This window comes from Nicrophorus vespilloides, unplaced genomic scaffold, assembly GCF_001412225.1.
Source record: "Nicrophorus vespilloides isolate i.1.1-1 unplaced genomic scaffold, Nicve_v1.0, whole genome shotgun sequence".
Taxonomy (NCBI): domain Eukaryota; kingdom Metazoa; phylum Arthropoda; class Insecta; order Coleoptera; family Silphidae; genus Nicrophorus; species Nicrophorus vespilloides.
This window is the reverse complement of record NW_017097859.1, coordinates 8,399-21,966: the sequence shown is the minus strand read 5'-3', so window position 1 is coordinate 21,966 and position 13,568 is coordinate 8,399. Positions and strand designations below refer to the sequence as shown.

The 13,568-nt window shown below is 35.5% G+C and overlaps 1 protein-coding gene across 1 annotated transcript; it reads right to left on the bottom strand.

Annotated features, from left to right (window-relative positions):
- Window positions 1–698: 698 nt before the first annotated feature.
- LOC108561209 (proto-oncogene tyrosine-protein kinase Src-like) lies at window positions 699–11,997 on the bottom strand. The gene is made up of 6 exons (XM_017919054.1): window positions 10,537–11,997; window positions 2,910–3,031; window positions 2,645–2,808; window positions 1,525–2,031; window positions 1,203–1,359; window positions 699–1,135 (listed from the first exon to the last, which is right to left on the bottom strand). The coding sequence occupies exons 1-6, from the start codon at window positions 11,895–11,897 to the stop codon at window positions 927–929; spliced, it is 2,520 nt and encodes an 839-aa protein (XP_017774543.1). The 5' UTR covers window positions 11,898–11,997; the 3' UTR covers window positions 699–926.
- Window positions 11,998–13,568: the final 1,571 nt, after the last annotated feature.

Sequence of the window (13,568 nt, the reverse complement as noted above, 5' to 3'; positions counted from 1 at the left end):
AAATAAAACAATAAATATTCATTAATAATATTTTTATTATCTTAGAGCTATGTGTATAATACAAAAAAAAATGAAAATGTGTCTAATAAAATATAAACAATGCCTTCTGATACCTTTTCAATTTTTTTTCAACAAGTCCGAACATATCTAATGTTCGCCACAAAAGTTTGTTAATAATCAGAACAAAATGTGTATAATAAAAAAATATATGCAATAGAAAATATTTGTTTAAATAATTTGCTCATTGACGCGATGTGGCGTTATCGAGAAAGAAAAAAAAACAGGAATGTGTACATAAAAGAAGTAAATAATTACACTTAGAAGAGTTTTAATGAATTTTCATTTTTAAAGATAAATTTAATATTAAATTTAGATTCAAATATGGCAGCGTCGATTGTTGGGACTGGGGTGGTACAATCCTAGTTGTGCGTTAAATCTCCATTACAAAAAGCCCATAGAAATTTCATAAAATTTAAATATTCATGTATAAATTGGAAAGCCTTCTTGTTTCACACAAATAATAATAAATACTTTGTTTTTAATATATAAGTGATATATAAAAATTTGTTCCAAATTTTTGTTTTGTTTTACAAAGAGCGCAAATGTTAAAAGAGGAAGAGATAGAGAGAAATAGAGTGATAAATTATAACTTATTCAGTCTGGATATTAAAAAAATATTCAACATTTCTCATTTATGTACATATCTTGTGATATTTTTTTATGTACAAAAAAAAATCTAAACCAAATAATAATAATCAAGCAAATACTCATCGTATAGTCGCGATGTTAACGTCACAAATCATTGTAAAAGAAATGTATGATAAAAGTACGGGGATCGATGAACACCACCCACCCAACCCATCTGATCAGTGATAATGGACGTCAACAGCGTTCCGCAGCCAATCAGCGGGCAGGTGGGCGTGGCCTCAGTAGGCGGAGGCTTCCTTGTACTCGGAATTATCCATAGTGAAAAAATCTTCAAGCTTCCATTGAAGAGTCTCAAACGTCGGCCTCTTCAATGGATCTCTATGCCAACATTCAATCATTATCTCGTATAGTGGACTTGGGCAATTCGGAGGTGCTGGCATGCGATAGCCATGTTCAACTTGATGAAGCACTTCAGCATTTGTCATACCTGTAAGAAAATCAAAATAGTTAGCAATTTGAGCCGTGAGAAAACGGATTTAAGAAAATTGATTTACCTGGATATGGAATACGGCCGTAAGTCACCAATTCGGTAAGTAAAATACCGAACGACCAAACGTCAGATTTAATGGAGAATTTACTGTAGTTTGCAGCCTCTGGTGCTGTCCACTTGATTGGGAATCTAGCGCCCACCCGTGCCTCATATTCATCCTCCTAAAAGCAATACAATATACAAATGAAAATATATTCAAAAAACACAATCGTTGATACCTTCTTATAGGAAGAGACAAAGAGTAATAATCAGGACATGCAGGTTTTTCTAAAAGGATTATGTTTGATAAGGTATTTGGGATGGATTTCTATTAAAGATAGACTTACTTTAATCAATCTGGCTAGACCAAAATCAGCAATCTTGACAACGTTGCTATCGTTGACGAGTACATTTCTGGCAGCCAAATCTCTGTGGATGTAATTCTGAGATTCCAAGTAAGCCATTCCAGACGCTATTTGAGCGGCCATATCAATGAGCTGCGGTAGCTTCAAGCCTTTTCCCTTTCCTTGCAAGAACTCTAAGAGCGATCCATTCTTCATGAGCTCGGTAATAATATAGATAGGTTCTTCCATTGTGCACACAGCATACAGCTGAATCAATTTCGGATGTCTCAACTTTTTCATAATTTGCGCTTCCGCGAGGAAATCTTTGGCATCCATGGTGCCAGTCTTCAATGTCTTTATGGCCACCGGGGTCGTATTGTTCCATTGTCCTTCCCATACTTCGCCGAACTGGCCCTGACCCAACTTCCGTTGGAATTTCAGCGATGACCTGTCGATCTCCCACTGGTCACGCGTCCTGTGCGATAGACCTTCCGGCTGCGGCTTTTCCACCTATGACAACAAATCGCAAACACAATCAGACACGTACGCATTTCAATCGGCTCAAGGAACTTTCACTAAAATATTTGGAGGGCACCACCTTTTGTTTTAAACATTAACAACATCCACTATTTAATTATAGAATATAACTATAAAGGTGCTGCCATCTAATACTCCTCTAGATTAACCACTAGATTGGCTGAAGAGGTGCAAGCTATTCTTTATAGTTGATGAGATAATGTGTTATTAGTGCAACGATTAGAACTAAAAGGAACATACGAAACAACAACAAAAAGAAAAGACATCAACAATCAATCGAATCTATTATGGGTTTACGTGAACAGTTATGTTATTGATGTTAACGACAATGTAAAATGCATTCAATAATACATTCAGAAAGATGGGACTCATGTATCAGCAAAATAAACAAATCTGATCAGACATACCTCTGATAGCAAAGGATTCTGCACAGAAATAAAAAAGAAAAAAAAAGAAAGATAATATGTTCGTTAGTTGGTGAAGGAAACAACAACAAGAGATTGTTTCGTTTAATGAACTTAAAAAGTAAATTGAAAAGCTGAAATTTCGTAAAATAAATAGAAAGCGTAAACAAGGGAATACTTACTTGTACACAGGGCTTGCACAAGTTGACACATAAACCATCCGCATCCTTGCTGTAATGCTCAACAAGCTCTTGCAGCGTTCGGAAAGTTGTTCGTCTCGCAATAAAGAAACCACCCTCATCCAATTGCCTTATCCTATAATGCTTTACGGTATCTCCGTCTCTCACTGAAACATTTTGCAATGATACAAATATTTAATAAAAAAATTAAAAAATAAATAAATAACGTGTGAATTAATTGAATTAATTAATAATTAACAAAACGCACCTGATAATGAGTAATCGTTGTGTCTGCTCTCTGAATCCCTGATGAGGAAAGCACCGTGTTCGTTCTCAGGCAGCAGCAGTTTCTTCTCGGCCTCTATTCGTTTGATCTTCCGGAAATACCAGCTGAAAAAGGGAAACGAAGGTCCAACATTACAATTTGCATTCACGCACAGGATTAATTGTGTTTCTATTCGTATACAGTGTGAATGAATGAAAACTGGAATGGAATGGCGATGGAGTGTTGCGACATGGTGCAGGCAGGCAGACCGGGGCCCACGGTAAATATATTCTAATGAACAATTAAAAGTGAGAACGCTTAATAAATAATGTATGTAAGGACGCGACTATATTCAATGAACATTATTTATCGGGAAGAAAGTTTCTAAATAAACAATTACGAACGGATAATCCGCAATGCAAACGATAAATTCATCAAATGCATCATTTCAAGATAATCGTTTTGCTTGTCAGTTAGATAATAAAACATTAGATCGACTTAATCAGTATTCTATTGTATTAATATATATATAGAAGAAAAAAAAGAGAAATATTTAGTGTGCAATGTTATTGGTACAATTTAACACAAGGCTGAAGGATTATGGCGACACGACTTTTGTAATCGCGAGGATATACTATACATTTTTATCGTAAATAAAATACGCCCAGAGAAATAAATAATTCCAGAGCACAGAACTTAACATTTTTAAGACCTAGAACGAATATAATAATAATGCCGACACACTTGAAGATTTAATGAAATAAATCTTCTTTTTTTCTTCTTCTCCACAAATGAATAGTCGTATTTATTGCAATTGCTTCGCCGATGCACAATGTTCACTTTAATTAGCAATTTATTTAATGAACTTAAAAGCAAATGCAATTCCGCTCGATAGCAAATTACCACGGGTGTTTGTATATGTTCATATCTATATGTTTATATATGTGTATGTGTGTGTTATATAACATAACGCGAATACCGTTGGATTAAGTTTTTTTATTTGAATGGAAATCTCGGCGGTTCCGTTTCAACCGGAAAATTAATTAGCAAACTGGGATTAACACATTTACGTTCGCATTATATTTAATATCTGAAATACAATGGCATGGCACATCTGTTTTTCGCCCGAGACACGAAGATATGGATTACCGAATGAATTATTCAGATACAGACGGCTGTGGCATAACGTAACATTATTAACTGTATGGTAACGCCACGCACGTTGTCATAAATCAAATGAAATGAACAAAACGATTTTGTTTTGTTTCTTTCTTCATTGTTTTTGCTTTTTAAAGCTCTTAGCAGTTTTAAAATTAATATATTTATAGTTTTCAATTAATTTAAAGATAAACAGTAATAAATAATATGATATAATATATTTGCATTTAGTAGTGTAATTATAATTTCTATTGGTATGTCCAAAGTATTATTAGATATTTAATAAAATGTCATCAAAACCATCAACATTACCAATGACTAATGATATGAATTAATTTAACGTAACATAATATTAGTAAATACCTGTGTTCATTTACATAGAAATCTTAAAATTAAGGTTGAACAATCAAAATTCCAATGATTTTTTATATAATTGTATAATTCACTAATCGTGAATAGTTAAATACATTTACCAATCAATTAATAAAGTGATATTTCTTGAGCAAATTCGAAAACTTGTAAAATTGCCAATTTGTACGTAGACGTAGACGTTGTATTGGGTTTTAGAATTGCTAAAGCGGGATTCACCTTTATGAATATATTTTACAATAATTGTGTAATCACATTATGCGGCAGCAATGAGTAAACATACTCATTCTCATCGGGAAAATATATTTATTGGAGAAAAGATCATAATTAAAATTAGCATTTGGCGTGTGTGGATATTGCGCAAAAGACGAATTTGCATCGGGTAACCGATTTTCAAGTGGCACATGCAGTTTTCACGGACGATTTTCCGGCCTCCTCACGCACAGACACGTCGCCACATCTCCTCCATTCATATGCACAATTATGTAAACATACATATAGCATAGAGAAGAGCAAGTTATAAACCGGTCACTATGCTAATGCTCCTTCCAAAGATGTTCTCTAAATACACATCCTTATCTTCTCTGTACACGGCACGGTTTTGCCTCTCGCGCATTCGCCTTACATAAGTCCTTTTTTTATGAAAGTGAAATTCCTGTTTTTCCGCACATACCCACACATATACACTCAGCACGACCATTGTGCAATTATTCTGTAATTATCTATGTAATCCTTCCGTTTTTTTTTTGTTGCTTCCTTTCTCGTGGAGGACAACGTCCAACGAATTTATACCAATTAGTATTTCGATCTGGACGTTAAAAAGATTACGAGAATTACCTAATACTTTCTAATATAGAAAAATCGATCGATTCGCTTCCTACCTAAATCTTATGTAAATAATTAAACGATTTCTTCGGAAGGCCATCAAACGACCTTTGGCGAAGATGCATTGATACGGATTGATGAATAACTCTATTTTCGGCATTCCAACAGCGAATCCTGACGAAGGATTACATAATTTCGAACGACGCAATGATAATTAGAGAATTCCGCGAAATCGATTAGTTGGAACAGCCGTAAACGTTGATTTATAGTCCAAATTTCTAATATTGAAAAGTGGAGCAGACCTGTGCTCTCGTCGTGGGCATTTAGGTGTGCTCATTCGGAGGATCAAACAGGACGTGTAAATAAGAGAAGAATAAAAGGAAAGAGTCGAATCTGCTTCGGCTACGCTCACTTCTTTGTTTTAAACAAACAGTTCTAACCCGGTGACTTATCTTCCTTCGTTCGATTTCCGAAGAATCTAGCCTCTCTTCCGCCGACTCTCCTCGCTTCCATATTTCCAATTGTTTGTGACCTTAATCATGCATCAATGCAGTCGGCTTTTTACCATGTACGTGCGAAAATCGTCACGGCTATAAACACAACAGGACAATTTCAAATTTTGTAAAAATAAAAACATCGATTATCAACAATCATAGGAACTCGTATACTCGTACTAGATAAACCATAAACATCGATTTAAAACACATTCACTTTCATATCGATAAAATTCTTTGAGAATTCTCAACATAAATGATAACTGTTACATTTTTTTTTATCATGTTTATATAAATGTGCATTCGTGCTGCGTTATGCAATAATGCGTTGATTTATTAAACAAATCATATTATAAAATGTACATATTTTAAAGACCTCGCAACGTATTACAATGATCTTATTCATGTGGAACCCGACAACTGTTTTCTATGCGTGTGGGTTAATAATTTCAAATAGACAATTGTTTTCTTTCGTCGTTCACTTTTATTAATATTCAGAACCGCCAGATTGTTTTAATGAGATATAATCAAGAGAATGATTCACATTGTGTACGTTGCTGGTTTTATTATTGTAACTTCGTTCGAGACATGCCTTATTGGACGGTAGTACTATATGTGTGGTTTATAGCTTTATTTGCTCACCCATAACCTTTGTTTAAACACAATGGCAACAATAATCAATATCAATAATTGATATGACCGCAACTCCTAATCCGATATCTTTGTTTTCGCGGTGATCATTAATAGCACAAATATTTTTCTAACCATTGATGGAAAGTATTTATTTATTAAGTTCTTAAAAAAAAACTATAGCGAAAGCTTTGTAATCAATTTTTTTTATTTCCATTAGAACATAAAACAGAAACCTAATTAATGTGTGTTTACAATGTTGCAATTTTAATTAGGTTTCATTTGCGGTCAGTTATGTAATTCGCAAAAAAAAAATAATTTTAATATTGGAAATTTTATAAATAGTTTTGTAATTATTTCAGTAAATTTATCGTAGAATCTAGAAATTATTGTTATAACCTTGTTTATAAATGATTATATGATATTGATTTATGTAATCGGAACTTGACTTAAGTTGTCATCTTACATTTAACGCACAACCTTGATAATATTTTGAAAAGGAATATCCAACGTAACGAGCTACTAATAACAGCGATTAACCTAATCGGAAGATACAATTTAGTGATAGAACAATACGTGCTGCTCTATGCAATGGAAAAAAGGAATTTGTTTGATAATCGGAAATAGACAATCGAACTAAATTATCAAATTATCGAACAAATCAATTAACCATTAATTCCAGAACGATGAGGCTAAATGATGATTCAACCGGAAAAATATTGTTTTCAATTGGAAAACCAATAACAGTTATTAAGAAATCGGAAACCAGGAGTTTTTATAATAAACTGCTTGTATACAATTTGTGACTTGCAGAGGTTCAAACTGCGAGCAGTTTTATTAGGCGATAAAAAAAAATCTGATTATAAATTTCTCTTGCGATGTTAATCTTTGTTTTAATATATGTGTTAATAGCCAGTAAATTTAGTGTCCACGGAGCACGACCGCAATAAAATGTTTTTTAATACATCACTAAAATTTGTGACCAGATTTCGTACGCAATGAAATATTGTTTTCATCGATCGTATCGTATTATCAACTGATTGTAATGGAAAACTATAAGTTAATTAATGTCTTCGGAAATAAAACCTCACTCGGTTCTTGACCTTCCGAACAGAAGTTTCTATTTGCAATGCATTATTGCATAATAAATTATGATTTTCTTTGTTTCTGATACTTTTCTGATATGTTTCTGATACTAGATAGTAAGACAACATTCGATGATTGCTGAATAACATTTTTTTTTATATTTATGAAGTAAAACTTTAAAATAGATGTGGTCGTGTTGTTAGAAATGGGAACCATTTGCTGATGGTTTTCTGGAAAAGCACAATGTACTCTTTAAATGTGTCTTATTTAATACAATTATGGCATGTCGAAACCAGTTATCAGAGCCATCAGATGCTCGCACGTCAGGTTTATAAATAGCGCACATGCACCTGCCTCACAATCTTGGCGGAGGTAAAAATAAAAAGTCGTGAGGCGCCAAAAGGTAAACCAAGTTCAAGTTCAGTTGCCCTTAAGTACGGCGAGTCGAAAGAAAAGCTCCTCCGCCGTTCATTTCGTTTCATTTTATCGAAGCGAAGGTAATCCAAACAGAAATTGCAAACCCTGTCTGATTGGTGCACGTTACCAAACGGAAGTTGATTAAACCGACTTCCTTTCGACCTTGGCAATAATTTATACTTTATTATTTATATACATACATATTTTATGGGGATGTTTATTTTATAAACAGCGTTATAAAATGCCTAATTGTTCGCATTTTTCATTTCCATCGGCGTCTTTCTTTTGCAACTATTTTCATTCTTTGTACTCGAACAAAACGTAATTGCGTTTCTAATTTATTTACTTATCTTGCATCACGAATTAAAATGCACAATTACAATTTACGTGAAGCCGGGCGGCGTCAAAGAGCGTCTTCGTATGTTTGTTTCTTCTGTGACATTTGCATGATGCACGCAAATATTTGGGATGAGACGCATTCGCCTAAATGAGCATAATAATTGGATAACCCCAGGCTACGCGTTAACCCGAGGATGGGGGCCACCAAAGCTCGGGCGTTTACAGTTGGTAAATGTGCTAATTCGTCAATGAACAATCAATTATGAATGCGGCATGGGTTACAGCCTTGCATGCTTGAATCGTGTATTATCAACGGCTCGGCAATGTATAATGAACAGAAAGTTTTTATAAATTGTTTCACTTTTTATTAAAAAACATACAACAGCAATTTATTTGTTGATGTTTACTGAGCGAAAGCTACACGAAACCGCTGCAACAAAAGTAGCGTTTGGCCTCCATTCTTTCTTCTTCATTTTTGTTTTGTTTTGTTTTGTTTGCTGCTGCCTCTTCTCCTCCACGATAATCTATTAAGCATCTTTCTCTCCTCTCGTCCCTGTTGGACGACAAGCCGACAGTCTACTAGTAATTTTACGATCCATAAAATTTGTATATTTCTTCTCGCCGCGGCGGAGGAACGTTGGAAGAAACAAGGCAACCGCGATGAGTAAAATAGCGTTCGCCATTGATTCAATTTATTTATACGCGTTTTATACTAATTTTGTAAAGAATTTACTGGCGAAATGAAATTATGGCCAATTGAACAAACTGGAATTGCCATTTAGGTGTAGCTTTATATATGTTGCTTTGTGCGATCGTTTAATGGTTCTTATTATAATATTTACAAGCAATCATTTATAACATTTTTAGAAAGTAAATCATTCAGCGACAAACGCATTTTCTCAGACGGCTCGTATAAAATTTATATTAAAAAAAATATAGTAATATAAATGGAACATTCTTCGGGTTCAACAGATTCAAAAAAAATGGCCTTGACATTAATTTCTAGCGCAACAAAATTGGTAATGATATATTATGAACTTGGAAAGTATACACAAATTAATTAACATAATTTATTTTGTTTCTGCAACTAACTTATATATTGTTTCCTTCAGAAGTGTTTTTTTTTTAACCATGATATATGTTAATATCGATTGATAAATATTAATATTATTAGTAAAAGAAATGAGAAACAAATACTCACTCGGAGAATGCAAAGAAATGATTACAAAAACACAATTTACTTTTTAAGTAACACTAAGCTATTTCAATTAAAAGTTATGCAATATGTTTTTTTTTTCTCGTCTTATTATTGACGTACTTTCTACTGGCAACAAATACAATCTCTGAAATAAATTAATATGACGTCGAGTGTCATTGCTGGGGGATTCCCAGTCCGATACTCAAACCTTCAACTTCATTCCGATGTTTTAAAATATTTCCCCAGATTCTCGGTATTTCGTATTCGCTTCAAAAGTTTCAAGTGAACGCAACAACAAACAAAATTAGGTGCAGGCAAAAGGCAGGAAGAATGATATTACAAAGAATGCACGGCTAACTGTAAATGATATGCGCTTATGCAGATCTGAGCATTTTTCCTCCTCTAGTTGCGCATTAATTAAATAGGAATATGTTTTATGTAATGAGAAAAATATGTGCGCTTCGAATGCACGTATAAGGAAAGTACACCTATTTTATTTTAATTGCATCCACCCAAGTATCGACTCGTTCTTCTAGTTATCCAGACTATGTATTCTTACGTTAACTTAAATACCCATTAAATTGAACAGTTTGTGGTTCATTCAGTTTAATTGCGGCGGCGATTTATGTAATCATTAACGCCGAATTTATGGATGCACAAATTTGATTAATTGCAACTTCGTTTATATATGAGTTTGCTTCGTTGGTAAAATTTGAAAAAAAAAAATTAAGGTGCAATTATAACAGTATGAAACGTGTTCTAAATTACACAAATCTATAATAAGTTTACAATTGAGGTGTAATATTATAAGGAGGAAAGAAACATTGATGTGTGCTTGAAGTGGAGCGTTCATTTCGCAAATTTACTGTTAAGGCAGACATAAATCATTAAAATGCAGCTCGAGAATGTGTTCTCGCGGGTTTATAAATACACTCGCACGCATACATACGTATATGCTATATATGTGTGTGTGTGTGTGTGTGTGTGTGTGTATACAAGTATACATGCTCATGGCAAAATGAGAAACAGGAACGCATCGCGCCGTGGCGCCATCGTGTCCGCAGCTTTCAAATTAACTGGAAGAAATAATTCTCATCTCGTTTCTCCTACTTACGGTTGCACGTAGAGGTGTCCATAAATCTCGGATCCTGAACTCAACTTCCTGGTGTTCCTGGCCCAGGCTTCGCGTTGCTTCTGCATGCGCTTCTCCAACTTCTTGGAACCGATATTCTTCTTGAGCACGTGCTGCCAATGTGATGGACTACTCTCATCGCTTTCGGAACAGCTCGAATTGGACGTAACGCTGCTTTTGCGGCTGTTGACATTCGAGATGGACGATTTGCGACTGGACGAGGAGTTCGGTGAAGAGGACTCGAAGTTGCGGATCGAAGCTGCGCTAGACTTGCGACTGGAGGAGAAGAAACCGCTCGACTTGCTGTCCGACTTGCAGGTCAGACTTGACTTACGACTGTCCGTCGGTGATGACTCCGGTATCGTTGTGTTGTTGCGCGTCGAAAAGTTCGGAAGACTGCACCTTCGGATACGTGGGGGTGATGAGATGAACCTCCGATTCTGCTGCTTCAGCCACCTGAGAACGTGCTCGTTGCGTTCGTTGTCCTCGTGCTCGTCAAGTCGGAGATCATTGCAGTTTTCGTATAGCTTCTCGTCGATTGGATAAAAGCTAAGCTTTCGGGTGCGCTTCGGACTATCGTTTACATTTGTACTTGCGTCAATGGCATTCAGGATATCGTTATCCAGGGCATCTCGACTATACTTGCAATACTTCTTGAGCAATTTTATCACCAGTTCATCACTTTGCGTTGAATATTTCCTAACAGTCTTACTTTGACAATCGTCAACTAAATTAGTTTCAGTCTCTGCATTTAATAAATTATTATCAATAAATACATTCCTATCATCTAATACATTCGAGTCCTCCTCGCTATTCTCGAATTTGAGTGTAACGACCTGAGATTCCGCAGCGTCCTGCTCGGGAATCTTGTCCAGACCTTTGCCTCCTCCGCCGACATCCTCACCACTGCCACCGCAACCGTTCAATATTTGAATAAGTCCGTTCTCCTGAATCACTAAATTTTGCCACTGCTTTTGCTTATTGTTCGACAAATCGCACGCAGAATAATCCTTATCTAGTTTTATCACATTTTCTCTAATTATATTGTTGTTAAAGTTCGAATCCAGCTTTTCACCACCGCATATCACCGTTGTTGTCAGATCTCCTGGCTTAATCTCGAGCTTTCCCTGCTGATGCTGGATGAGCAGCTCCTGCTGGTGTTCCGTGATCTCTCGGAAGCCATTGTCTTGCAGGATAAGCTGCTTATTCGCAACGCTCTGTAGGAAATCTGATATCGCCGCCCAATGCGCCTGTGTAAGAGCACCGTGCAATCTGATAGAGCTCAATTGAAGAGGAATCCATTGGTCACCCTTGCAGCACCAAACCACACCTGACGACACCATGTTTCAACCAAAGTCCGCATTAAAATTACTGTCGGTGCTCCACCATGTGCAATAAACTTCCGCTCTGGAATCGATTGTCTATCTTTTCTGTTCTGTCAGATTTAAAATAAAGCCGCAATTAAATGACATTGTTTAATTATTATATAGTTATTGGATTTTCGAAACGAATGGAAAATGCCACGATAGGATAGGTGTGCGTTGTTGTTCCTCCTCTTCGACAGACGCACCTCTTTTTTTTTTGTTTTTTAATAAATGCTCACACAACAGCAGCACGAAGAAGGAGCCAAATATTTTCACTTTTGCAGAAACCCAAAGATTCAATGAGAAAGTTATTGGTTCATTAGAATATATATTCATACGTTTTACATATGTGTATATCTTTCTGTGTGTGTGTGTGTGTGTGTATAGATATACTAGCAATTTAAAATTTAAATGCATGTTACGTTGGGAGGAGGAGGATAGTCTGAATGAAGTGAAACAGGTCCGGACGCAAGAGTGTGCGGTCCCCACAAGATGTAAGACGATACAAAACCGGTACACAAAGAATTTGAAAGTTTTTTTACGACAATTCGCAGGTACTGTTAGAAAATTATTTCTTCATCAAACTAGAACATGCAAGAAACACCAGCGAGACTATAAATAAATATAGATACAGCTTATGTACATACAGTATTCCGTATAAAGGATGTAACATAGTCTCGTCTAACGAACGGTATTTCGCAATTATTACTTTTTATAGGTAGATATTCTGCAGGACTGCACTCGATTCTATATTTATAAACAGACGGGCACAAACGATCCTTATAAGGAAAGAAATGATAGAGCGACGCTACCCTAACTATAACGCAACCATAACAAAACCATTTAACTTCTTCAGCTACTACAACTGCAGCGGATGGCAGCGATTAATGGACTCACAGATTGAATTTTAAATTGAAGCATACATTCAAAGAAAGAGAAGCGAACGAAGGAGGGAAAGAACGAAAGAAGACTATATACATGTATATAAAAAAAACAAACACAAAGTAGACTTTTGAATAAACCTCAATCGATCACTTTTGGGTCATCCGAATTGGTTCACTTTCAATTATACAACGAGATCGCGCACGCCTCTATTATTACAATGCATGCACGAAAATGTCACCAAATCGTCAATACTACTATTTTATTGATCAACCATCCACGTTATTAAAGCATACGAACACACACTGAATACTGTATTAACATAATCCGACATTTTTGCATTGTAAATCAGCAGCGTGTGAGAATAAAAGTTTTCGCAAGCAAAGCAACAACGTCTGTCTCTCCTTTCGCAAAACACACACCAACCTCTCTTCTTCCACTGCCGCTCTATGAAACACCATGCGAAAAAACAGTAACAGCAGCGTACTTACTACTATTAACAATATAATAAACAGTAGGGATAAAGCATTCGTGAATCACCGAATTATTTGTTTACATTCAAACGTGAATAGCGAGCAAACTTTGTTGGTGCTGTTTGGCTGAATCAGTTAATTAGGCACGGAATGCTTACAAGCGAACGAGATTATGTTATTTTTATTGCACGTCCTGGTGAAATTAGGAAGTAATTTGTGCAGGTAAACATTGTTTCTGAAGATGGCGCGGCATTCAATATTTGTCGTCGATTCTCTTGTACAAATTCAAACAATA

Bases quoted from the DNA above. Each gene is read 5' to 3' on its own strand.
- LOC108561209 (XM_017919054.1), bottom strand. From the start codon at position 11,897: ATGGTGTCGTCAGGTGTGGTTTGGTGCTGCAAGGGTGACCAATGGATT. The intron at 1,360-1,524 runs GTAAGTCTATCT...TATTGCTTTTAG, and splicing joins GTCTAGCCAGATTGATTAAA to GAGGATGAATATGAGGCACG. The intron at 1,136-1,202 runs GTAAATCAATTT...ATTTTCTTACAG, and splicing joins CGGCCGTATTCCATATCCAG to GTATGACAAATGCTGAAGTG.